General features: G+C 36.6%; 1 protein-coding gene across 1 annotated transcript; it reads left to right on the plus strand.

The window, feature by feature from the left end:
- The first annotated feature begins 2,506 nt into the window (after positions 1 to 2,506).
- On the plus strand, positions 2,507 to 25,029 carry LOC126824918 (uncharacterized). Its single transcript, XM_056101685.1, has 8 exons — positions 2,507 to 2,516; positions 5,741 to 6,339; positions 6,987 to 7,021; positions 7,271 to 7,296; positions 13,846 to 14,444; positions 15,113 to 15,147; positions 15,397 to 15,422; positions 23,096 to 25,029. The coding sequence occupies exons 1-8, from the start codon at positions 2,507 to 2,509 to the stop codon at positions 23,137 to 23,139; spliced, it is 1,374 nt and encodes a 457-aa protein (XP_055957660.1). The 3' UTR covers positions 23,140 to 25,029.
- Positions 25,030 to 25,931: the final 902 nt, after the last annotated feature.

The following is a 25,931-nucleotide window of genomic DNA, read 5'->3' on the forward strand; positions in this document are numbered from 1 at the left end:
AGATTGGTCAATACATAGGAATATGTAGTTTAGATAAGTTTATTAGTATCATGTAGTAGACAAACATGATATTCCTCGTTTTCTTATTTCCCAAGACGATAAGTTATCGCTTTATTTACATGTGGGTTTTCAGTTTTTCCTTTATGCATACAGACCAGACATTGATGCTTATGTTTTTCATCTTTGCCTATAACGAGAACACATCCACCACTAGAACCTGGTGCAGTTTCAGCATTATGGTTTAAATGGATAACTTTATGTATCTCCACAAATTTATCATCACCATTGGCATCTTTCATGGTGTACAGTTTCTTGTTGTTGTAATCGATCTGCAGATACATCTTATTATTTTCCGAATCAATCTGGAATGGGTTGTTTTTGCCTTTCTTGTTTCTGTAATATACGTTTTCATCGTCTTTGGTGTCTGTTCGTCGAAAGATACGACTACCATCTTGATCCCTCTGAAAGTCCTGTATTTTTTCCGTAAAATATCGTATCTTGTTATCGTCGGCCTCTTTAATGTACACTCTAGTACCATCGGAATCTTCCTCCAATAGAAATCGAGCTCTCTCGGGTTCATAAACACACATCTTGTAACCTTCTGAATCTACCCTGAAAAATCCTTTATTCCCATCCATGTCTGTCTGGACAAACATATCTTGATCATCCTTATCCCTGCTAGCTACCATTCCATCTCGACCAACGAGGAAATAAACAGGATCGGGGTCATTCTCGGTCTTTCCTGGAAAATATACCTTATCTTTAATCCTGTAAACATTAAAGCCTAAAATGTAACTAGAATTTGTATCTTTTTTTAGATATCCAACTCTACTCTCTTCCAATAATGGACATGTTATTGGTTTTTGTTCTCTGTCCGTCCACGAATTGGGTAACACTGTATTTCCATTTATTGCCACTTTGAAGAACTGTTCACTTCCGGACAAAACTTCCATTGGAGGACCGTTTGTGGAACGACAATAAACTCTCCCTTCTCTGATGTAGAAATATTTTCTGTTATCGTCTCTGTTGACAGGAGAATTTTTGGTATCGTAACCACTACATGAGAAGTAAGATGTCACATCTTGGATAGTCGGAAACGTAACATGATCTCCGTTATTATTGACAAAGAAATATTTTGTTCCAAAGGGTAAGCCTACGGCTTTACCAACAAGTTCGTCTCCATGTTTGTTACTTTTCCGTTCTGTAGTTGATGAATAAATCCCAGGATTACTGGCAGACTGATGATCCAATGCACGTCCCCTCCGTTCAGTATTCTTACTGATCCCTATTTTGTCACCAAGATGGCACTTCTCATTACCTCCCTCAATTTTGAAACAAACTTTTTCTGATGGTTTGTACTGGGGAAAATCATTCCTGTCGCATTCCTCTTGCATGACATAACCGGTACTGATATGTTTGACTTTGCCAACGGGGTGAGATAAAACAACAACTAAAGGGTTTTGTACTGTCTCCCAAAACGTCTGACTTTTAAAGATACTTTTCGCACCATCTGGTATTTTGCTCGAGTCTAGGAAGATTATAGCACAACCGGTTTCACTACAGTAGCAGACATCTCGCATATGACAGGTTACTGGCTCATCAACATTCATAAATTTACAGGTAATCTCGGTATCTTGGTCTAATCGTCTTTGCATGAACTTCAAAGCATGCACAACAAAACGATGTTCGCCTCTATGATATTCCACTAAACCTTTAAATGAGTTTCCGTCGACAGTTATATCTACAACTTGTTGATTAATATCGGTAATTGCAAGCTTTCGTAACTGTTTTGGGCCATGTTTTAACTCTAGTACAACCATATCGTGCCTTTGACACCCTCCCCAATAGGTATCGATTTTGTAGGCCTTGTCTCCAATATTAATTCCAATTTTAAGACAATTCGGATGTGCTTTCCGGACAACATGATAATTGGTTTGAATACATAACTGATCTCCAAATTTAAAAACAATGCCACTTCCATACGAATCCTTGTAGGTTATCTGAACAACTCTTTCGGCATTGCTTTCAATAAATTTTTGTACACGGATATGTTGGTAATCGCCAGGTAACATATTCTTATTATAGTCTTTAAAGGGTGTATTAAAGTTTGACATATTTCTTGATAAATGTTTAAAATGATAGGATTTACAGACTGGATCACCACTTGACGTCTGGTTTTTGGTAATGTATAAATGTAATGCTGGGCGCTGAAATAGGGAAAGAAAACATTTAATATTAGTTCAACACCCGCCATGTAAAAGCTAGTCAAATTTATCAAATGGAATTCGAGCAATTTAAACATTCCCTTGACTGAATCATGTTGATATTCATGGTGCATGAAAATATTTCCCGCCTTACATAACATTCACCAGGCACTATTATCTGTCAGAACATAGATCTAAAGGCGAAATAATTCTCATTAATTCATCCCTTTCGGCCTTTTTGTTTTTGTTTTAAACCTTGCCCCTTCACTTTCCAAATCAATTCGTCCATAAAATGGGAGCCGATGTGGCCCAGTGAGTAAAACGTTGGCTCGCTGACTACGAGGTCCGGGATTCGATTCTGCGAAACTTACCTGACAAGGATAGTGTCTAGTGACAGTTGGGAATGCAAGATAACCGTAGGATGTAGCACGTTGTAATGCCCCCCCCACCCCCATAGCACTAGATACGGCGTACGTTCAGATGTCAATAAAATAAGTTGGTGTATCACGTGCGTTATATGCTTTACGCACGAGAATCTTTGATGGTGATGCCCAAAATTAACACGGTTCCTATTTATCCCGAATCTTAGGAATTTAGTTTTTCTTACCTCAGAACTACGGTATTAGTAATTGTGATTGCTAACATAAAACTATTACAACTTGTTACATTATTAAAACGTATTGTAGATATCGACGACTGGATTTCAACGAGATATTGATTGGTTAAAGAACACCACGACACGCCTACTAGTGGGAATAAAATATATATATTTATTCAAGTCTTATCAATATTTCATTGAAAGCAGATCTTCGAAGGCGCACCTTATTCAAGTTGTCAGCGACAGTACAGAGTGAGTAGCAAACATGTCTTAGCATATACTATTTACACTAGATATAATTTTTTGTGGCCATTTATAACATAGTTTGAGTTAATAGAAATAAAACATGATCTGGATGCAACATTTTATTCTAGCATACTAGATATACTATAAAGTCGTACCTGGTCAGCCGCCAAAGCTGTTCTCATTTACATGAAAAACCAAAGCCAATTTATACTAAATTCACTTTGATAACACGGGTAATTAATAATATGGAACAAAAGGACTTATGTAAAGACTACATAATTAAATCATTTGTCATTGATAGATTATCTCACTATAAGCATATGGCAGGCTTCAGAACAATTGATGTGTGACAGCTAACGCTAGTAAACGTCATTAGTGATCAGCGGATTATCTAACTTGACCATTATACATATGGCAGCATCTGGTTCTTTATTAAATGAACAATAGTGTGGTCAATTAGAGAACAGTGGAGAGTTTATTACACATGCGGTCATAGGATAATTATAATCTTTTACCTATCACTGTCTCTCACTCACACTATGTAACAATACCTCCATTGCCAACAGTTTGTGAAACAAACAAAAAAAATATAATCACCCTATCCTTAATGGATATAAAAAAGTAATATATATATATATAAAATTATTTGAAAAGTTCCTCTGAAAAATTGTTATAATGATGATCCAATTTTAACACATTAATAGTTCACAGTGTACACTAATTATCCACGGAATAAAATAAAACACACACAACAGCAACAACAGGATCCACAAAATTATCGGCACATCTATTCAGATCTTCTATATACAAGCCCGTTCAACGTTGATTCAACAGGAACTATTTATATTTCCTATAACTGGAACAGCCAGTTTGTTCCGTATATCATCTGTATCAATTTTCTTCCTCTTACGACAAAGTTAACGTAGGATAAATTAACTTTTCTTTTGGTGGTGTGGAGCTAATATCTTCTCCTTGTAGCGTAATTTCGCCCTCGGTCTTCGCCGACACCATCTCGGTCAGAGCAGAATACGTTGCTCTGACTTCTTTGTTATTTTCGTATAATTTGGCTGATTTCTCATTTCTTTTTTTAATACATTTTACTAGTAAGTAAATACCAGTAATTATTCCCAAAAGTATTCCAAAACCGCTTACAACAAAACTTAAATGAGGCCATGGCTTGTCAACACTTATCTTATTTACACTTCTCAGTTGATTTACTAAATCTTTAATACGAATATTTTTAATGTTTTTAAGTTTAGAGGGAATCTGTGGAATTGTGACATTTGGAAAGGCTACTGTTAATGGTTTCCATAATTTAATGCTTGAAATATTGAAATGCATATGTATATTTCGAATAGAATTTTTAATGACATAATTGTTCCCAAGTACAATTTGGATTGTCGGCCAAATGTCTACTTAAAAAATCACTAACAGAACCTTTACTAGATTGATAAGCGATTAATTTCACTTTTTCAATGGCAATTTCAGCTAAAATTGCATATTTCTCTATGCTTTTTATCCAAGTTTCAAAATTTTGTCTTTCCCCTGAATATGTTTCAACTAACTGAGAAACGCCATGGTGTTTTAAAGTAGTTGACAAGCCTTTTAACTCCCCAGTTAAACCTTGAAATAGCGCAGAAACATCTCCTTGTTCAGCCATTTTTACGAAAAATAACAAATAACAAAGCTAACGTACCTTTCTGACTTTGACTGGTTCTGTACTTGGTTCAAACTGGAGAGAATTCGGCTGCCACTACTCTATTCTGTATCTTTCCATACAACCACAGTTGTTCGCTGGACACGGTCACCAAATTATGATTATAACATAGTTTGAGTTAATAGAAATAAAACATGATCTGGATGCAACATTTTATTCTAGCATACTAGATATACTATAAAGTCGTACCTGGTCAGCCGCCAAAGCTGTTCTCATTTACATGAAAAACCAAAGCCAATTTATACTAAATTCACTTTGATAACACGGGTAATTAATAATATGGAACAAAAGGACTTATGTAAAGACTACATAATTAAATCATTTGTCATTGATAGATTATCTCACTATAAGCATATGGCAGGCTTCAGAACAATTGATGTGTGACAGCTAACGCTAGTAAACGTCATTAGTGATCAGCGGATTATCTAACTTGACCATTATACATATGGCAGCATCTGGTTCTTTATTAAATGAACAATAGTGTGGTCAATTAGAGAACAGTGGAGAGTTTATTACACATGCGGTCATAGGATAATTATAATCTTTTACCTATCACTGTCTCTCACTCACACTATGTAACACATTATAAGATTAAATCTTAGTATTAAAGTGGTATAACATTTCATTGAAAAGTTACACGTTGAACAATTTTTTGTTTCACTAATTATTTGAATTGAAAACGAAATAAAAGCTTGCTATGGGGGGAAATGTACCGGGACAGCGGCACTACAGCCTACTCATATTGAATTTCAACTGCCAAGGGATATTTTACTTGTACCTGGGGTCTCGGTTTTTCGTCCCATCTGTTTCGGTTTGAATCAGTGTGCACCCGACTTAATACTAAACCTGTTTATATTGTTTATATGGGTAGTACTTAATAGAGGAGAAACGTAAACTAAAGAATTTTTTTTATTGTTTATTTGAAAACTTGTTCATCTGACTCAAAACTAAACCTGTTCTATTCACCCTTTTCAGTGTTCTCGAGGACTGTTGATGGTGAAAAGATATGGATAGATGTTGGAACAAGACCGGATTCAGATTCATCGAGTGATGAGCCATATCCATTTGACGTAATTAAAGATAAAGCTGAATACCATGTATTTAAAAATGGCAACAAATTGTACCTCGCTGTAAAAGACAAAAACGTTCATAAGTACAATTATATTGAATTTACGCTGTATATAAATAATAGAAAACGGACTCCTGTTGTATCCAAAAATAACTGTGTTATAAATTATACATCAAATGGTTGGTGTATTTACAATATTCCTGATTTGTGCACCGATGGTATAAAAGAAGGACCATCCGTTGTACATCTGGTTGTTGGTGATACGATATGTTATAAAGCTGGGATTATAGTACGAGACCTCTGGGGAAACTATATTATTGAAACGTCAGTTGACCTGTCTACGACTGATGAAAAAGACATTAAAGTGGTATTTAATGGAGTGGAAGATGACTATGACTGTGAAAAGTTACCTGAACCTGGAATCAATATATATAAACTGCAAACAGCTAAACGCGAACGTGAATTTATCAGTTTGGATGATTGGCTAGAAAATCTGAACATAAGTGTAAGTAACTATTGTTTAAATTCTGTGTAGGATCACGTGGTCGGAAACAAATCTCCGACTAGACAAAATCTCAATTAGCGAATTGCTGTAAAGAAGTCCCAGCACACCCCCACCCCCAATAAAATCCCCAAAGAAGCCCCAACAAAAGCCGAAAAATTATATTTGTGCTTATTTCAACGATCTAAAATTGAACAATCGAAAGACAAAGATTCTTCTACTAGGTGCGACTGGAAGATTATCAAAAATATAAAATATTTAAGATGGATTAGCACATAGTTCGTGTTTGAGTTACTGATTACGACACAGGGGCTTGTCTTCAGCATTTTAATTTCCATATACACAAGCAAAAAGCAGGCCGTTATGTAAGTCAATAAAAAAAGAAAATGTGCAATATAGACCGATTGGTGTTGCCTGTTGGTTTGCCAATAAACCGGAGGTCCAGCAACACTTAATTATTTCGAATACATATTGGTCCGAGCAGCCTTTTAGAATGGTCCGAGTGGTATATTATTTGGCCCGACTGGTCTTGGTCACACTCACAGTTGTCTTTGATCGGAGTTGTCATGGATTAAGAATGATAATATATATATTTATATACTAATGATTGAACACATCAATTTTAAAATATTTCTCATTTTATACCACAGAGACCACCGACACCAGTTCCAGGTCAAGATAAAAGGTAAGAATATTTGCATATGACAAATAAATAATTTCCACATTACCTTTAATTAAAATAAAGAATATTAAACTCACCTTTTTTAAATAAAGAATACCAATATTACCTTTTATTTATAAGAAAAAGAATTTTAATAATAATTTGAAATAAAGAATATTACCCTTTAATAATACGCTTATTTAAAATAAAGATTTTTAATATTACCCTTTTATTTAAAATTATGACCGTTTATGTTGTGTCTTTATTTTATAGTGATAGTGACCATGTAAACTTTGATGGTAAGTCACTAATTTTATTTATTTAAACAAAATGAGACAGATGGTCTGGAAAAGAGACGTGACGAAAAACTGGGGAATATTCGCTAGAGTTATATACTTTTTCCGAAAACATCTCGAACTCGACAGGTTTTAAAATTTCTTTCAAGTTTGGTAGGAAGCTTTGAAGACATGAGAGGATGAGCCCCAAAGGTATTAAGCGTTCTGCAACTTTCCGTCAAGATTGGGTGGAGCCTGGTCGACCCGGGCAAACTCGGCGCCTGGTTATAGTTCGAGGCTGTCGGCGGTGCGGAAATTCATTTCGCGGCAAACCAGAAGCTGCGATCTCGACTAGCATCTCCGCGGTCACCTCCTTCTCTGTTGTGTCAGAGCGATCCCGATTCGTCGCGGAGTTCCAGAGGTCCTTTCTTGCCCATCGACAATCTCGGCTAATCTAGCTACTTCTGTGCGTCTAGCGAGGGATCTCCCAACGACATCTTGGTCTTAGGATCTCCCTCTTCGTCTGGGATTGTGTAGCGAACAGTAATCATACTCAAGGCTAAATTCAGGCCTGTTCCTTTCGTTTCTCAACGAGAGGGGAAACGGCATATATTATCTATATCAGATCGCCCTTGCCTGCGATCAAAAGTAGCGGCTGGGCTAGGCGACAGGTGTTGGACTCAAAATAACTGTGCCGATCGCGGGGCCTTTCCGGATCCCCGACGACTTTGCAATTTGCGATGGTCGGCATCAGACGCGCAACATACCCAATCCCGACACCGGAGGTAGTGGGGATATAACACCACAGGGCCCTTTCGTGGTCGCCCCTCGCGAAATGAACGGAATTTATAGAATGGGACATTATTTGATTATTATATGATATAATAGGTTATTAATGGACAGATTAGATGAGGTTGCCTATGTATATTAAACAGCCAATCACATACATTTATTGTAAATCATGTGGTTTTTCTTTGCTTTTGGGGTTATTTGGTTGTTTCTAATTTCATTTTGTTTGGTCAAATGCGGTTACTGTTTATAATTTGTGGGTAGTACTTTATAGAGGAGAAACGTAAACTAAACAATTTTTTTTTATTGTTTATTGTTTATTTGAAAACTTATTCAGCTCACTCAAAACTAAACAATATTTACAATATTTCTGATTTGTTCACACTATATTATTGAAACGTCAGTTGACCTGTCTAAGACTGATGAGAAATACATTAAAGTGGTATTTAATGGAGTGGAAGATGACTATGACTGTGAAAAATTATTTGGAAGCAATAAACTGCTTACAGCTAAGCCCAGAGGAGATTTCATCAGTTTGGGTGATTGGCTAAGAAATCAGAACATAAATGTAAGTAACTATTCCATGAATATCTGCGTGGGATCGCGTGGTCGGGGAATAAACAAATCTCCGACTAGTTAAAATCTGAATTAATGAATTGCTGTAAAGAACCCCACCCCTCTCCCATGAATACCAAAAAAAACCCCAAAGCAAAGAAGCGCAACAAAACCGAACAATCATATGTGTGCTTATTTTAACGATCTGATATTGAACTTTCGAAAGACAGCGGTTCTTTAGATATTCAGGGATTAGTTGTTGAGGCGGATTAGCTTAACAGGGGCGTATCATCAACATTTTAATTTTCATATACACAAGCTAAAAGCAGACCACCATATAAGTTAAACAAATGAGAAATGTCCAATCTTGGCTGGTTGGTCTTGGCGTGTAATTCAACCGAAGGTACAGCAACACTTAATTATTCAAAAAACATATTGGTCCGAGTAGTCATAATGGTCCGATTGATTGTTAGTTTGGTCCAACGGTTCTTTAATCCGAGTTGTCATGGATTCAGCATGATAATATGTGTACATGTACTAATGTACATTTTCTCATTTTATGCCACAGAGACGACTGCCATCACCGCCACAACTGCTATTTCCACCTGAAAGGTAACAATACTTCTTATTTACATGAAAAGAAAGAATGTTAATATTACCCTTTTATTTGAAATAAAGAATATTGATATTAGCCTTCTATTTATAATAAAGAATATACATTAGCCTTTTAATTATAATAAAAAAATTCAATATGTTAGCCCTTTACATGCAATAAAGAATGTTAATATTTCTTTTTTTATTATAAAGAATATTAATATTATCCTTTTATTAAAAGAATTTTAATATTAACGTCTTATTTATAATAAAGAATATTAAAATTAGCCTTTTATTTAATATTATGACCGTTTATTTTGTGTGTTTATTTTATAGTGATAGTTACCAAGTAAAATTTGATGGTAAGTCAACAGTTTTATTTATTTTAACCAACATAGACAGAGGGCCTTGCGAGGGACAACGTCTAATTTTTAGGATAGGACGAAAACCCGAGTTCCGTGTACACATTGTCGTCCACGTAAAATAATCCTTGACAGTTGGAAATGGAAGTAAGAGCAGGCCGGATCAAGTGCGCGTGACGTCATGCCATCTTTTTTCTGAGATCGCTATAGGTTTTAACAGATTTTTTTCAAATTTGGTCCGAAGTATCAGTTGGAGTCATAAGAGGATGAGCCCTATCGATATTAAGATTTCTGCAACTTTCCGTTAGACTGGGTGGGGCGCAGGTGTGCAACGTACCCAATCCCGACACGGGGAGGTAGTGACGAAAAGTAATGCGACGGGGCATTTTCGTAGTTGCAGCTGCCGGAATGTGCGTAATTTAAAAGATTACGCGAAGAACTATTTGAGGTCAAGCTTCGGCAAATCAATGGCATGGCATATATCGGAGCCGCTGTATGGAAAGTATCGTTGTCAACATTAATTGCTCTGCTAAAATGTATTTTCAGTTGATTGTATGTAAAACGTACACATTCATAATACCAGTAGTCAAAATACCTTTAAGGCCAATAATCATTCGAAAAGACATTTTAGCAGAGGTTTGAGCATATTAGCGACAACGAGTTAGGGATGACAAATGATGGGTGCTAAAGCTCTTGACTGGGGATCAGACATGTGTCGGATTCCCGATGTCCCTTGACAATCTGCGCCGTTTTGAGGCCAAATCTGACCCCGTAAAAATTCCACCTATTTCTAAAAATGAAAAGGGAACTAGCCGGTTGTCATTTTATTAATAATGATGACGTCATGCCAGCTGTGAACGACTTTGTTTAGGGTGTCTGAAAAAAATAACACCACTTAGGAACCGCTATCCTTTTAGATGTTTAATTAACATTATAAAAATTACATCTTAGAAAATATAAATGATTCATCCCCAGTAGGTTCTCTTATCTTTACTAAATTAGACCTGCGTACAATATGATGTAGATACTTTGCGCTCTTTTAAATATTCACATATTGTATCTGATTATAGCAAAAAAGAAAAATTCATACTATATAAGTGGATTATCTCAATTATTATTGTGGGCGCTTTTGACGCTGCAACTTGATTTAGCCGACGACTGGAGTCAAGACTGGTTGCATATTTTCAACAAGATGCTGACCATTGAGGTTTATTGTAGCACATAGCCGATCATGACACGCCAATATGATACAAAGTTCCGGAAATATTCCCCTTTTTTTGAGTTGTTTACATTATTCTTAGTTTGTTTTCATTTTAAGTGAAGCCTATACTGTATAAATAACAATATATTAATTTATAATATAGGCCCGAGACTGTGCAGCCCAGTGGACATATAGCTAGAACTCGGATCAATTCATTGGAGTTTTCTTTCATTTGAAATGTCTATGTATATATATTAGAGCCACGGTGTCTCAGTGAGAAAGAAGTTGTCTCGCTAACTCGGAGGTCAGTGGTGTAGGACGGAGGGTCAAACAAGGGAAACGTGCAGTTGTTAGGATGGGACGACAAACCGAGGTTCCGTATATAAGATCCCTTGGCAGTTGGAATTCAAAATAAGTTTAGTCTATAGCACCGCTGTCTGGGTATAATAGCCCACATAGCACAATGGGCGAGGTCAAATGTAGGCTAGTGTAAATAATTTGGTAGAGTCTACTCTAGCCTACAGATAACAATAGTGTTACCCGAAACAAAATAAAACATGGCCTGTAAAATAACATTTGACAGATGGAATTCGAAATAAGAGCAGGCAAGATCAAGTGCGCGTGATTTCTTTCAAATTTGGTGGGAAGTATCAATTGGAGTTATGATAGGATGAGTCGATATTAAGCTTTCTGCAAATTTCCATTAGACTGGGTGGAGGGAGGCCGGCCCTGGGATACTCGGCACCTGCTCACAGTTCGCGGCGGTCGGCGGTGTGGAGATTCATTACTCGGCTCCCCGATAGACCCGAAACATTCCAGTGTTACACGGCTCAACAGACTGGCTCGTACGATTGTTATAAAGACATTTTAGCAGAGCATTTAATGTTAGCAGCCATACCCTTCCATATTGCTGAAATTAAACAGCTCGTCGTTGGATCTCGGAGGCGGCACGGTCGGGCGCAATAGGCTGCGGGTCCAAACGGCATCTCTCATGCGTGGGTTGAGCAAATTATTGCCAACGAGTTAAGAATGACAAAGGATGAGTGCCAAAGCTCTTGACTGTGGATCAGAAACGTGTCAGATTATCAATGTCCCGTGATACCCTGTGCCGTATTGAAGCAAATCCTGATCATTTTTGGCCAGATCTGACCCCGTCAAACTTCCATCTATTTCCAAAAATGAAAAAGGGAAATAGCCGGTTGTCATTTTAATTGATGACGTCATGCCAGCTGTGAAAGACATTTTTAGGGTGGCTGAAGAAAATGTCTTCCATTTGACCAGCATTCAGTACTTGCAACATCGTCTGCAAGGGGCTTTCATAGATAGTCTTATATCTTTTCAGCAAGCCCACGTAATACAGAGTACTCATACTTTGATTCAGCATTTACAAATGAAATAACGTTTTACATAGGGGTGTAGGGTGCATCTTTCGTCCCTATTTAGTATACAGTCAATTTCTATGAATTTCACAAATAATAGACTTTGTGTATTGGTAAGAAAAATATGAAATGAAATGAAATGGGGTTTAAAGTCCCACGGTTCTGCTCCGACTGGGCTCATGATGACGTGCATACACCATACAGTTTGCTATGAAGGAAATTTTGCCTGGGGAGTGGCAGCGGTAATACTCTAGCTACTTTACTCTCACATTCACAATGATGTGACATAATATTTTTTTTCGGCCGGCCAAAAGTCTTATTATGTCATAACTCGTCTTCTAACAGGCTACGTCGGTGTACGAACCTTGAGATTTCTTCTAGATACGTTTGTGTGTTGTCTCCCTTGTCAGTTTGTTTTGATTTTTTATTGAAGTCAGAATCACTGCAGAGTGCAGATCACTTCGATAACAACTTGATTGGTCAATAAGCTGAGCTCACGTGATCTGAACACCGTTTACAAAGAAAATATGTCAGATGTTAATTTAGAGTACAAGTTAAAATCCACAAAGACCCTATCAAAATTAGACTGTTAACATGTTCTCGTGGATCAGTGTACTATAATACAGCACAGTATATTTCTAAACTGTTATCACCAATTGCTACTAGTGCTAGTTCCTACATCAAAGATTCATCAGAATTCTGTCATAGACTTAAACAAAATAATGTGAATGGTCAGTTAGTTAGTTATGATGTTGTTGATTTGTTTACGAATATACCACGGGATGAAGCAATACAAGTGCTAAGGCAGAAAATAGAATCTATTTACCAAGAACTATCCACAAACCTCAAAATAGACAGTATCATTCAACTTACAGAGCAATGTATCAATTCCTCATATTTCTCATGGCAATCAGAAATTTATGAACAGGTTCATGGACTACCATAGAGTGTACTATGAGGGAAATTTGCCCGGACATCGGCTCTGTGGCCTACTTTATCGAATTCCAACTGTCAAGGTATCTTTTACGTCCTCGCATATGTTTACACGGGGCCTTGGTGTGTCGTCCCATCCATCCGACTGTGCGTTGTCCATTGCCAGACCCTCTTTGCAACACCATTGACATGGATCAACCTCAATGAACTTTCTCGGTCAACGCAGGGATCGTACACGGGATCTACAGGTTAGCGAGCCACCGTGGCTTCCCACTAAATTATATGATTAAATGGGTGATTGTTTGACTGGTTATGTCACAGACTGGGTGATTATTTATTGATTATATGATAGACTGGGTGATTTTTTATTTATTATATGATAGACTTGGTGATTATTTATTATTGATTAGTGATTGAATGGGTCATTATTCGATTATTATGTGATAGAATGGGACATTATTTGATTATTATATGATATAATAGGTTATTAATGGACAGATTAGATGAGGTTGCCTATGTATATTAAACAGCCAATCACATACATTTATTGTAAATCATGTGGTTTTTCTTTGCTTTTGGGGTTATTTGGTTGTTTCTAATTTCATTTTGTTTGGTCAAATGCGGTTATTGTTTATAATTTGTGGGTAGTACTTTATAGAGGAGAAACGTAAACTAAACAATTTTTTTTTATTGTTTATTGTTTATTTGAAAACTTATTCAGCTGACTCAAAACTAAACCTGTTCTATTCATCCTTTTCAGTGTTCTCTGAGACAGTTGATGGTGAAAAGATATGGATAGATGTTGGAACAAGACCGGATTCAGATTCAGATTCATCGAGTGATGAGCCATATCGATTTGACGTAAATAAAGAAGCATACCATGTATTTAAAAATGGCGACAAATTGTACCTCGCGGTAAAAGACAAAAACGTTCATAAGTACAATTATATTGAATTTACGCTGTATATAAATAATAGAAAACGGACTCCTGTTGTATCCAAAAATAACTGTGTTATAAATTATACATCAAATGGTTGGTGTATTTACAATATTCCTGATTTGTGCACCGATGGTATAAAAGAAGGACCATCCGTTGTACATCTGGTTGTTGGTGATACGATATGTTATAAAGCTGGGATTATAGTACGAGACCTCTGGGGAAACTATATTATTGAAACGTCAGTTGACCTGTCTACGACTGATGAAAAAGACATTAAAGTGGTATTTAATGGAGTGGAAGATGACTATGACTGTGAAAAGTTACCTGAACCTGGAATCAATATATATAAACTGCAAACAGCTAAACGCGAACGTGAATTTATCAGTTTGGATGATTGGCTAGAAAATCTGAACATAAGTGTAAGTAACTATTGTTTAAATTCTGTGTAGGATCACGTGGTCGGAAACAAATCTCCGACTAGACAAAATCTCAATTAGCGAATTACTGTAAAGAAGTCCCAGCACACCCCCACCCCCCAATAAAATCCCCAAAGAAGCCCCAACAAAAGCCGAAAAATCATATTTGTGCTTATTCCAACGATCTAAAATTGAACAATCGAAAGACAAAGATTCTTCTACTAGGTGCGACTGGAAGATTATCAAAAATATAAAATATTTAAGATGGATTAGCACATATTTAAGATGGATTAGCACATAGTTCGTGTTTGAGTTACTGATTACGACACAGGGCTTGTCTTCAGCATTTTAATTTCCATATACACAAGCAAAAAGCAGGCCGTTATGTAAGTCAATAAAAAAAGAAAATGTGCAATATAGACCGATTGGTGTTGCCTGTTGGTTTGCCAATAATCCGGAGGTCCAGCAACACTTAATTATTTCGAATACATATTGGTCCGAGCAGCCTTTTAGAATGGTCCGAGTGGTATATTATTTGGCCCGACTGGTCTTGGTCACACTCACAGTTGTCTTTGATCGGAGTTGTCATGGATTAAGAATGATAATATATATATTTATATACTAATGATTGAACACATCAATTTTAAACTATTTCTCATTTTATACCACAGAGACCACCGACACCAGTTCCAGGTCAAGATAAAAGGTAAGAATATTTGCATATGACAAATAAATAATTTCCACATTACCTTTAATTAAAATAAAGAATATTAAACTCACCTTTTTTAAATAAAGAATACCAATATTACCTTTTATTTATAAAAAAAAGAATTTTAATAATAATTTGAAATAAAGAATATTACCCTTTAATAATACGCTTATTTAAAATAAAGATTTTTAATATTACCCTTTTATTTAAAATTATGACCGTTTATGTTGTGTCTTTATTTTATAGTGATAGTGACCATGTAAACTTTGATGGTAAGTCACTAATTTTATTTATTTAAACAAAATGAAACAGATGGTCTGGAAAGAGACGTGACGAAAAACTGGGGAATATTCGCTAGCGTTATATACTTTTTCCGAAAACATCTCGAACTCGACAGGTTTTAAAATTTCTTTCAAGTTTGGTAGGAAGCTTTGAAGACATGAGAGGATGAGCCCCAAAGGTATTAAGCGTTCTGCAACTTTCCGTCAAGATTGGGTGGAGCCTGGTCGACCCGGGCAAACTCGGCGCCTGGTTATAGTTCGAGGCTGTCGGCGGTGCGAAAATTCATTTCGCGGCAAACCAGAAGCTGCGATCTCGACTAGCATCTCCGCGGTCACCTCCTTCTCTGTTGTGTCGGAGCGATCCCGATTCGTCGCGGAGTTCCAGAGGTCCTTTCTTGCCCGTCGACCATCTCGGCTAATCTAGCTACTTCTGTGCGTCTAGCGAGGGATCTCCCAACGACATCTTGGTCTTAGGATCTCCCTCTTCGTCTGGGATTGTGTAGCGAACAGTAATCATACTCAAGGCTAAATTCAGGCCTGTTCCTTTCGTTTCTCAACGAGAGGGGAAACGGCATATATTATCTATATCAGATCGCCCTTGCCTGCGATCAAAAGTAGCGGCTGGGCTAGGCGACAGGTGTTGGACTCAAAATAACTGTGCCGATCGCGGGGCCTTTCCGGATCCCCGACGACTTTGCAATTTGCGATGGTCGGCATCAGACGCGCAACATACCCAATCCCGACACCGGAGGTAGTGGGGATATAACACCACAGGGCCCTTTCGTGGTCGCCCCTCGCGAAATGAACGCAATTTATAAGAGTGTGCGTGGAACCATTTGAGGACATACCTGGTGTTAGAAGCCACGGTAATTCCAGCTTCAATAGCGTATATAGGAGTTGCTGCAGTTAAACCGCTCGTTGTTTGTTTTATTTTAGATATAATTTTTTTATGGCTGTTCTTCTTAGAAGGGCCTAATGAAGGCGGGCAAACGCCATAGAGTGTACTATGAGGGAAATTTGCCCGGACATCGGCTCTGTGGCCTACTTTATCGAATTCCAACTGTCAAGGTATCTTTTACGTGCTCGCATATGTTTACACGGGGCCTTGGTGTGTCGTCCCATCCATCCGACTGTGCGTTGTCCATTGCCAGACCCTCTTTGCAACACCATTGACATGGATCAACCTCAATGAACTTTCTCGGTCAACGCAGGGATCGTACACGGGATCTACAGGTTAGCGAGCCACCGTGGCTTCCCACTAAATTATATGATTAAATGGGTGATTGTTTGACTGGTTATGCACCCGATCCGCCTATTATTAGCCTGCTAGTAGTAGAAAGTTGTTAGTCATTTTTAGATGCTCGTAGCAGCGCTAAGGGTGCCTCTGCGCCTCTGGGGGTAAATTGTTAGCCGCTACAGTAACAACTAACAAGGGCAGCCTTTGTTATCTACTATTAGCAACCAACAAAGGCTGTAATAGTTAGTAGACCTATCCGCTATTAGCTTATTTATAAATCATTATTTTCTCGATCTCCGATACATGGGAATAAAAGATAGAATTTGTATAGACTGCCTTCTTATGACGACCCGAACAATCTTCCAAGTTAGAACAAATCTTTCAAAAAACTTTGGCCTAAAATATATAGCCTACCGCCCGTCGATCCTCGCCACTGTATGTTACCGGGGGATCGAACCCGTAGCGTTGAACCTGGGTGTAGATTAGTCTATAGCGTAAAAGACTATGGAGTGCAGTAATTAATAAATTGTTTTAATAGCATTCGGTAATTGAACTGGAATATACAGGTCACACTAAAAGATTATATGCAACACAAATACCGTACTGCTTATTATTAGGCTGGAGGGGGGTCTGGAGTTTGCTCCCGGTGTGAATCCGTCGTGATTTTTAGGCAAAGTTTACCCTTGTCAGTAGGACAGGGCGGAGTGCCTCAAGGAAAAGGTATATAGTCGTTCAGATGGGACAGAAAGGAGGTCCCGCGTACACGTAGAGGAATCCTTCAGTTTTGAATCGAAATAAGAGTACGCCGTACCCAGTACCGCCGAAGACCGGGACCCCCCCCCCCCTCACCCCAATAGCATACTGCATGCTGCATTGGGTCTATATGATGTTATTGTTAAATCCCATTTCATTTCTCCATGAACGGGAATCTTCGTTCCCTGCATATTGGCCAAGAATTTCATCGGGTTTTTTCGACATGGTTTCCCCTTAATTGTCAGTGGTGCAAGACGGAAGGCCTGACAAGAACAGTTGTCTAGTCGTTCGGATGCGACGAAAAAAAGAGGTCCCGTGTATACATTGGCATGCACGTTAAAGATCCCTTGGCAGTTGGAATTCGATATAAGAGTAGGCCTAGGCCATATTTCCACTGCCCGGGCAATATTTTCCTTCATAGCACACTGTATGGCGTATGCCCGTCTTCATTAGCCCAGTCGGGGCCGAACAGTAGGACATTAAACCCCAATCATTTCATTTCATGAACGGAAATCGTCTTCAAGAATCGCATTGTGAGTTACTAGGGTTACGCTGTCTCTCGAACTACTTTCCTGCGCTCTTTTGGACAAGGTCCAAGGTCAACAAGATGGGAAAGAGCGCCATATTAATATTAATACTTAAAACTTAGAAAATCCAAAATACGAGGTACCGGTATCTTACTTTATTTTATAAAAGATCAGACTTAAACAGGGGATAAAACCCATCCAAAGACTGGGCTTTAATAGTTAGAGAGACAGAGAGAGACTCGGACTCGGGAGTGAGAGATGCCAGATGGCAGATGGGGATTAAGTCTAACTAAGATTAGCTAAACTAACTTAGTCTCTAGTCTAAGTCTAATTCAATATCATCCACCAAAGTCTTACTCGTTGAAAACACGAATTATTTGTCAATTCAAATCAACATTGATGTTGTGATCTCACCGGGAAAAGGTAAGCTTCTGATAACCAATATTTAAAATAAAATAAATATTTTACCATTGCATTGGTACACGAATCGTGTACGGTGCCATAGTACGTTTGATTGTCATTTGTAACAAAGGACCGAGGCTAGACATATTCCACAACTGAATACTCATATCAAACGGTGACGCCATGAGAGCATGCGCAATAGACTAAAATAACCAGATACTAGAAATAGCGATTCGGTTGAGACTCATGCCATATTTCGCTGGAGATAACTGATTTGAAATTAGAGTCAAAACGGAAACAATTGAATGTAAATCAGTTTATTTATATACAATCAGATTACATTATTATTTGTTGCGACCCATTTGGGTCAATTTCTAGGTCCCAAACATTAGCGATTTACTTGATTTAGCTCCTTTAAAGTCCACTCGTCTCGACCACTTGACACAAACCATTAAACTAGGCCCAAATCATTTCGGGACTAATAGGCCTATTGTTAAATTCACTTGACAGTCGACCCATGCACGCCGTGTTAGGCTCAATGACAGATTTTGTGAGATAGTGCTAAACAATATTCCTACTGCCATCAAGATCAAGCACTATTAGTATTTGGCCGTACTAGGTTTGAAGCCTACTTGTACTTGTAGCCTAAACTACTAAACTAGGCCTATGTTAACTATGTAGACCTACTGGTACTAATGCCATTTCTGATGATATGGATTTTGATGATATGAATTTTGAAGATATTAATATGATGATGAAACAAAATGAAATGAAATGCTGAAATGGGGTTTAACATCCTACTTTTCTGCTCTTTCTGGGCTAATGAAGAAGGCATACACTATCGTCTATCAATATGTTATGATGAGGCAAATTTTGGACAGAGTGACACTAATGTAGCCTACGTAAGCTTACTCTTTTTTGGAATTCTGTCTGTAGGGTTCTTTTAGTTCTATGTGCAGGACGCATTTTTCTTTCCATCCAAGCAACTAGGCACTGTTCCATGCAAAATTCAACCAGAAACATTATAGCCTGTTTTTGTGGTTTAACAAATTCCAATGGCAAAGCATATACTGATCTATAAAAGCATTTATAATGCGACTCTAGGCTGGGCCTTTCTATTCATGCTAATTAGCGAACTGAACAGCAAGTCATATGTATGTGTGCAGCATATGCAGGGGGGCGTACTTATTCTTTTTAGAACACCTGATAGCACTTTTTGTTCACATTACCTGGTACCGTACGGTAATATATAATTAATGTTTTTCTTTCGTATTGTCATAGAATAATCTGAATCGACCTATAGAATTAAAAGTGTACTCATAATAAAGTTTCAGTCGATAACTAAACAGTCCTTTGCTTGCTTCGGGTGTTAAGAAACATTATTAAAATTTCATTTCATTTTACAGAGGATGTAGGCCTAGCTCAGAGTTCAGAATAGATCACACTTCCTCTCAACAATAACTGATAAATGAGTATATCAATCCAAATGGTTATGCCTATTGTAGCTATTGAACACTGTACTGTATCCCTGACCTCCCCTGCACGCGCTGTATCATAAAGTCTGTCATTGAGTCGAGTCAGTCGACAGGCGTGGTTTCGAATCCCCGGTTGTACGTGACAAGGAGTAGGGTTGCCTGTCCAACCTCGTGGGTTTTCTCCGGGTCCTCCGTTTTCCTCCCACTGCTAAAGACCCCTAAGTGCATGCAAATTATTGAAATAAAATTAAACCATTTGTTAGACCCGAAATGACCTAGTTTGTGTCGAGTGGACGTTAAACCCCATTTCTCTCTCCCCTGACCTCCCGAATATGATGTAAATAAACCAATGCCAGTGGATGGTGTATCAGAATTCAAGAATGGACAGATAGACTACTTTTTTTTATACGCCAAAACTGAAATGTGGGCATATTATTGTCCGGCCGTCTGTACATCCACAAGTCTATTAAAGTTAATATCCGATTGATAAACAGTTTTTAAGGTCATGAGACAAAGAAGCCTATAAATTTTCAGTGAAAGTTATGGTCCTTATTATCGTATTGACATTGAATTTATAGTGTTTAAGGTCATGATACATGATATAGGACTTTAAACCCCATTTCATTTCATTGCAGGTCATGAGACGAAGAAGTCTTAATTTTCAACGATTTCTGATAATTACTGCCAGAGTTACGGTCCTTGATCACATAATCAAAAATGAAATGAATTGGGGTTTAACGTTCTATTGTTTTTCTTCTATACTGGGCTAATGTACAAGGGCATAGGCCATACAGTGTGCTTTGAGGGAAATTTTGCCCGGGCAGCGGCACTATGGCCTACTCTTATATCGAATTCCAACTGCCAAGGAATCTTTTACGTGCAAGCCAATGTATAAACAGGACCTCGGTTTTTCGTCTCATCTGAATGACTAGACAGTTGTCCTTGTCAGGCCTCCCCCTTCGTCCTGCACAACTGACAAGATGAAACCACGTCAGAATAAAGCCCATAATCAACCTTGTGATTATGAACAGATTGAAACGGAATTGCCATTTAATAATCTAATTTAAAAATGGATGTACAAGACTTTGTGTATATCGTAACAAACAGTAGCAATGAAAATAGAGACTACACTGAATGCAGTAATTTTACTGAAATTTTCAAATTATTCCTTGTTCAAAATCTTTAATTGTTTTTTTTCTTCAATAAGCTTACGGATTACAGTTTTTTTGTGTTTACAACATTACTATAATCCTTTCATCCTACATCAGGACTACAGATATTTCTTGTGTTTTTTAAAATCGTGTAGTTCTTTACTAATAGTACATGTTTAATGTATGCTTGACAGGTCAGATTTTATTTGTTCCCATCTGCTGTAAGATGGCACCAGTAATGGTTATTCAACCCAAAATTTAGTTACATGTCTGTTTTGTCTGGTCCATAACACTATCATTGGGCATGATGGATTCTTCATATCGTAATACTCCTGTAATGTATTTATTTTAGATTTGTCAAAAGATGAGGTAAAAAAATTATCAATGGAGGAAAGCAATGCCTTAGGTTCGCACCTTCATCAGTCTCAATATTGAAAATTCTGTATGTTGCAAAGAATTAATCACTTAAACATACGTTATTCAAGAGCTCAATCTGCCTATTGCAGGTTTTTCTTTAGACATGAAATGTTATATTATATAAACTATTAATTAGACATTTATTTACATGACAAGCATAAAATCAACTCTTGATACCATCGGATATCTCTGATATTAACTAGATTAGAACGGTTCAGCCATATTTTGATTTAATTTAGAAATGAAGGAGCGAGACTTAGCTTCGAACAACCAGTACGGTGGTTGCAATTATTGTACATGTCTTGTCAAACCTTCAAAGGCTAATATCTTTGCTTGCAATAGAGTAATTTGAACGAAATTTTCAATATATTCATTTTGCATTATCTATTTTCAAACTATTATAATAAGAACGGCCTGCTCTTTATCTATATCTTGCATAATGACAATAATGTATCTTTAATCTTTTCAATACACGTGGCCCCAGTAATTGGGTCAACACACAGGTCACAGCCTAGGTAACAATTTTCTGTGGGATCCAGTAACTGGGCCTATTCCAAGCCATGAATTAACTAGAATGCTTACAACCACATTCAATTAAACAAAGTAGGACCAAAAGTGAATAGGCCTAGCTGTAGTAGAATGACGATCACAAAGCTAGTCACCACAGTGACCAGTAAGGAATAGATTAAATGGGTATCAGTATCACTGAGCAAAATAATACTTTTAAAATTATGTGTCTTAAAGATACATTATGGGAGATTTTAATAGAGAGTTGGCCATTCTTGCTGTAAAAGTTCAAAAATAGATGATGAAAGAGGACTATATTGAAAATTTCAGTCAAATTACTTTATTCTGAACAAAGTTATCACCATTGTAATTTTTGACTAGAAATAGGCGTCAACTCTTTCTTCGCCGTCTCCGAGAATGGCCGATCGTTTGATTGACAGGCGTTAACTCCACCTACATAATCTTGATTATCAAGTAACATTTTCAATGACTGTGGTACCGTTAGCCTATTCGGTTTGAGATGGGGTTGCACAATTCAATTCGTATCACATTTATTTTTACTACAAATTAAAAATAAGACTTTTAATATATATATAAGAAGCGAAAGTTTGAAAAGAATGGACCAAAACAATGAGGATAATTATAGCTGTATATATCGAACTTTCAATCACATTGACTGACATGCGGCATCGCTCAACAGCGGCCTAGCTTCGTACACTCTATCATTTAGCCTCGATCTAAAATTTCCGGGAGTATGACGTCAACTTAACGGTTAATCTCCGCTTACGACGCCATTTAAAAATTTAATCTCCGCTTACGACGCCATTTAAAAATTTAATCAATCAATGAAATCCTGTTTAAATCCAAGCCATCCGTGGGTCTACAGAGTTGATTTTGTGCTTGTTGTGTAAATAAAGATCTAATTTATAATTTCTATGACATCTGAAGTCTAAATAAAGACTTGTAATAATCAGATTTAGCTCGTGCATAATGTATGTTAAAATATTTTTTAAGTTCTTTGAAATCCTATCGTCCTGTTTAGTTGAAATCCTGTCGTCCTGCTTTGAAATGCTAAATGGTCACTTAATACCCTCACTTCTCATATATTTGGTACCTTATCTTTTATCTTAATACACACCTTGGTTATTATTATCTTACTTACTTTTTCTTCAAAAATACTATTTGTTTTTTACAGGAGTCAAGGCTGGAAGGCAACTGAAGAAAATCAGTATTAACTAAAGATCACTAAACTTACCTAACAACACAACAAATACCAGAAGGGAAATCTTCAGCAAAAAACAGATACATTTGAATACAGTGTAACATCTAATTCTCTACACCCGTTAATAAATTATTACTATGATACACTCTGAGAAGAAGTCGAGCTACTTCAACTGGACAAATTAACTGATTACTAGAAATCTGAAGGAGCTGCTAATGCCTCAACATCGTCTCACAGTTTACAAACAGAACAGGTTTGTTTAATGCCTAAAGTGATAATATGCAAAAATATAAAACATGTTCGGAAAATTGTTCTTGCGGATGATTTCACAGAAAGCACTTTGTTTGACTATTATGAAGATGATGATGACGGAGATAATGATAAAGATATAGAATGTGTACATGTGTTGACTAATAGTTCATTTACCGAGTGTATTGATAAATAGTCTGTTTATCAACATATGGAGTGTATTGTTTATCAACATATTGAGTGTACTGTTTATCAACATATTGAGTGTAGGCTATTGATAAAGAATTGGGTGAAAAAACATATTTAGTGTACTGAAAAATAATTTTTTATCAACTTATCGATTGTATTGATAACTTTTGTTGATCACCATATTGACTGCATTAGATAAAGTGTTATAAACTTGTTGAGTGCATTGATACATATAGAGAATCTCTTATCAGTCTTTTTTAATATCAAAAAATATCAACACAAGTTGATAAAGTAACAAAAAACAAGGCTCTGCCGAGTTTTTTTTTACTTTATCAACGAGTGTTGATATTTTTTGATATAAAAAAAGACGAGTAGGTGATTTTATTTATCACCCAATCCCTTCTTTTAAAATTATGTGTCTTAAAGATACATTATGGGAGATTTTAATAGAGAGTTGGCCATTCTTGCTGTAAAAGTCCAAAAATAGATGATGAAAGAGGACTATATTGAAAATTTCAGTCAAACTACTTTATTCTGAACAAAGTTATCACCATTGTAATTTTTGACTAGAAATAGGTGTCAACTCTCTCTTCGCCATCTCAGAGAATGGCCGATCGTTTGATTGACAGGCGTTAACTCCACCGACACAAGTTAATAAGGTAATTTAACAAGGCTCTGCCGAGTTTTTTTTACTTTATCAACGAGTGTTGATATTTTTTGATATAAAAAAAGACGAGTAGGTGTTTTAATGTATCACCCAATCCCTTCTTACATCCACAAATAGATAAATATAATTCTTTGCTGTAGATTTCACTTTTACTGAACATTACGGCGTAGTGATACATCATTTTTGACAGCAATTCAACCATTGCAAAGTCTTTTATATTGACCCAGTGTTTCCATCAAGTTCAATTGAATAACAATAGTTCATTTTTAATAATAAAAAAAAGTTACGTTTAATAAGAAATGAACTGTTCTTTGAAAATAAAAAAAGTAGTTCCTTTTCAACTGACCAATCAAATTCATGTAAAGCGATATCTCCTTAGGAGATATCGCAGTAGATTATGAAATATATCACACAAGCGATATCTACTGTAGAATGTATTTGGATGATAAAATTTATTTAGTGTTAAGAAATGTTTGTTTATCAGCTTATAGACTGTATTGATATAGTATTACAAACTTTTATCAATATTACTGTAAATAATTTTATGTTTATTTTCTTAACTATAGTGTGAATAATATGTTCATTTTATCAACTATAGTGTATCAAGTGTATTGTTAAATTTTGTTGATCACAATATTGACTGTATTGATAAAGTGTTATAAACATATTGAGTGCATTGATACATAGTTTATTCAGTGTTATGAAGTGTTTATCAGCTTATTGACTGTATGTATAATTTTTTCATTTAATCAACTATAGTGTACATGGCGTATTGCTCATTAGTTAAAATAACTTATTGTTCATATGAACTATATTGTGAATAATTTATTTCTCATTTTATTGATTATACTGTGAATAATGATTTGCTCATTTTATCAACTATAGTGAAAATAATTTATTTTGCTCATTTTAACAACTGTAGTGAAATTAATATATTGTTTATTTTATCAACTATAGTGTGATTGATTTATTGGCGATTTTATTTTGTTAACTATATTGTAGATAGTTTATTGTCATTTTATCAATTATGGTGTGAATAATTTGTTAATTTTATCAGCTATAATTTATTGATTGATTAATAAAAGGATGTCGATATTATATTTCTTGTTGTAATTCTTCATAAATTGAGAAAACTTGCTATTTTGAAGGAAAATAGATATGAAAAATTCACATAAATTAAAATAATTGTAGCAGACAATTAATATTCAATGGCAATTTGATAAATGTCAGCACGATTTCAAAATCAGAGAGGCACTTTAATTAAATCATTCTAGAAAACGACTTACTAAATGGATCAAAGCATGACACATGACACATTGGTCAGAATAACACTGGCCACCTCAACGGCATATTCTTGTCCTGCCATCCGCAGTTGATAGCAATACCGACTCTTATCTGTGAAAAAAAAACGTTCTCCACCAGTTCTGGTGTTGTTGGGTAAACTGTAGACGTTCACGTCGATGGCGTGGGATGGGGATCGGTCCACGGTAAGGTCTACGGCAATGGATGTTCTCTCTGTTAAGACGTCGGCGCACTGTATCGGTACTAATGGGTCTTCCGTGTGTTCCCACTGTCTGACATGCTGTCTCAGATGCCTGTGTGAAGGGATTCTACAATTGCTGTCGCAGAACATGGCAGTCTTTAGGCCTTGTGGTAACCCGTGGTGTTGGTGGCTCGAAAGCGTTGCTGAAGCCTGTAGATGGT

The sequence above is a fragment of the Patella vulgata genome, chromosome 6, assembly GCF_932274485.2.
Source record: "Patella vulgata chromosome 6, xgPatVulg1.2, whole genome shotgun sequence".
NCBI classification, from domain to species: Eukaryota; Metazoa; Mollusca; class Gastropoda; family Patellidae; genus Patella; species Patella vulgata.